General features: G+C 36.2%; 1 protein-coding gene across 1 annotated transcript; it reads right to left on the bottom strand.

The window, feature by feature from the left end:
- Window positions 1–375: 375 nt before the first annotated feature.
- Window positions 376–1,790, bottom strand: LOC144471665 (uncharacterized). The gene is made up of 2 exons (XM_078183950.1): window positions 1,591–1,790; window positions 376–619 (listed from the first exon to the last, which is right to left on the bottom strand). The coding sequence occupies exons 1-2, from the start codon at window positions 1,788–1,790 to the stop codon at window positions 376–378; spliced, it is 444 nt and encodes a 147-aa protein (XP_078040076.1).
- Between the last annotated feature and the right edge of the window lie 558 nt (window positions 1,791–2,348).

Genomic DNA, 2,348 nt, shown 5'->3' with positions numbered 1-2,348 from the left:
ATATTGCGAAATATTGTTAAATTGACACGAGGCACAGATAAAAAGGTCAATATAAAACATAAATTAAGTAATACAATAAAGGAGTACTATAAATGTAAAACAGAATTTTTTACGAACTATCCAAACTCAGAATTGCTCCAAAATAAGAAATATCAAAAATTATGATAAACCCGTGCACCGGAGTATATGAAATTTCGAAACAGATAATCAGTGTTCCGCTACTAAAATGATCACTGCATGATATAGAAAGTCGATCAACACACGTTCCGATAACAAAGTGTTATGCAGGTATATTAAAATTAGGGAAAAAATACATCTGGCTACAAACACAGGTAAACGAGTGAAAAATTGTTAGGAGACAGCTCTCGCATCGAGTTAGATCTTCTTGACTTTGGGCATAGGTTCGTGCGCGATGTTTCTTCTACCGGGCAGCCACGATTTCGGTAACAGCGGCTGCGGCACCGATTTACCCTGTTTCCGATTCTTGTTCCGCACGGTGCTCGGCCGGCGATTTGTCTTCGTTGTTTTCTTCTTCTTTCCGCTCCTCTTCTTCGAGCCTGGTTTTCTTGTCGCAACCTTGCGGTTCACGCCGGCCACCTTCGCATTGTCCGGATCGAATCTGCCCTCAGAACATAAATTCTTTTTATTAACATGTGCTAAAGATAGTCTGACAGAATTAGAATCATTTATTTAATAATATTAAAATGAATAGGATATTATTATTACTATTATAATCGTTATTTAATTATTTATTATTATATTAGTATTATTTCATTATTTATGTATTACTATATTATTATTACTATTATTTTTGCAACCCTTTTTCATATTTTAAATCCTAACAAAGTTTGGTGTACTGATAGATCAATAAATATTTATTTGTAGGCGTGCTAGACAAATCGTGACGACTATATATGACTAACATGTTAATCAATTGTTAATAACTATGTATGTAAAAAATTATTATACCATAATTAAATACAATTTTTATATTACGAAATCTCTTTGTGTTTATTGACTTCAGAAAGCAAAATGTACTAATTTTGAGAGCTACAGTATATATTTCTATATATAGAATAACATGTAGAAGCGGACTGGAGGCAATTTCTTATTAAAAAAAAATAAGAAAGATAAAGGAATAAAACTTGTTCGACTCCGGTTTCGTTTTCAAGATAATCAAGTCTTAAAAAGATAAATTTTTCTTATTTTCTCACGAAGGTTCACTTTCAGCCCGTCTTCACATGTTATTCGGGAACACCCCATATATTCCAGTAAAATAATATTGGAATGAAGTTAATATTATTATTAATATTATTAATATTATTAAAGCGGGTTACTTTTTAATCCTTCCCGGCCTGCTTCTCTTTTTAAGGTTAAAATACAGTCTTTTACGAAAAGAACCGATATAAAAACATATTCGGGCAAAGCCATTGAAGTACATATTTACCGTAAATAAATAACACTTCTACAAAGAAAAATGTACGAACGAAATGATATTCTTGAGAAATAGCGCGGTGTACAATAAGAATTTGAATACACTCGAGAAAAATTCAAGGATGGCGAATCTGGATCAACAGACGCGATCGTCACCTAAATCTGTTGTTCTTCTTGGCCAGGATCCCAAAATCGACTCCACGGCGAAGGGCCACAGCCACCTGCCTCCGAAGTCCTTTGCCCGCCACGATGTCATGCCTGCCGCTGATCTGCTCGACGATTTCCCGCTCGGAGAATCCTTGCGGCGGTTGCTCGGTCCTCAAGAGATCGTAGACGAGGATCGACTTTCGCACCATCTCGACCCCGGTAGCTGTTCCTGGCTCATTAACAGGTCGATCGAGCGGAAAATGGACCGGCACCGAGCATAACGCGCGACAAAACGTGTCCAGATCTTGTCAGCAGTCGGAACTTGACCGCTGTCGTGGCTCGCTTGAATGGTTTACGTCGGGCTGACTTCACGTGGCTCGTTACTTTGTTTTCTTGCCAATGTATAGTGTGTGCTGATCGAAGTGGAACAGCTAATTAGATATTTAATTTTTTTAAGAGAAAACAGATTTTTTACCTCTTAAAAGTCAGTTTTCTTTTTCTTTTATTCCGAACCGAATTTGGCGACAAGTAGTGCGTTTGACATATATAGTATGTTTGAAACGAAAGTTGTATACGTTATTATTATATTTATTTGTTCGACACCTAATTGAGATCATAAGCAAATTTTTCACTCGACAGTCGTAATGCGTATCAAAAATGATCGCAATGCATAAGCTACTATGCAAAAGTAGTTTTGAGCACTCCCAACGTTACCAAAAAGTATGAAATAAGTGATTGTTCCTTTCAAAATTTTATACCGAAACTCT

This window comes from Augochlora pura, chromosome 1 (genome assembly GCF_028453695.1).
Source record: "Augochlora pura isolate Apur16 chromosome 1, APUR_v2.2.1, whole genome shotgun sequence".
In the NCBI taxonomy this organism is placed as follows: domain Eukaryota; kingdom Metazoa; phylum Arthropoda; class Insecta; order Hymenoptera; family Halictidae; genus Augochlora; species Augochlora pura.
This window is presented reverse-complemented; position numbering and strand designations above follow the sequence as displayed.

What these genes read in the sequence shown, in the direction of transcription:
- LOC144471665 (XM_078183950.1), bottom strand. Translation starts at nt 1,790, where the DNA reads ATGGTGCGAAAGTCGATCCTCGTCTACGATCTCTTGAGGACCGAGCAA. An exon ending in AAGAAGAACAACAGATTTAG is followed by an intron (nt 620 to 1,590) that starts GTGACGATCGCG and finishes TTCTGAGGGCAG; the next exon opens with ATTCGATCCGGACAATGCGA.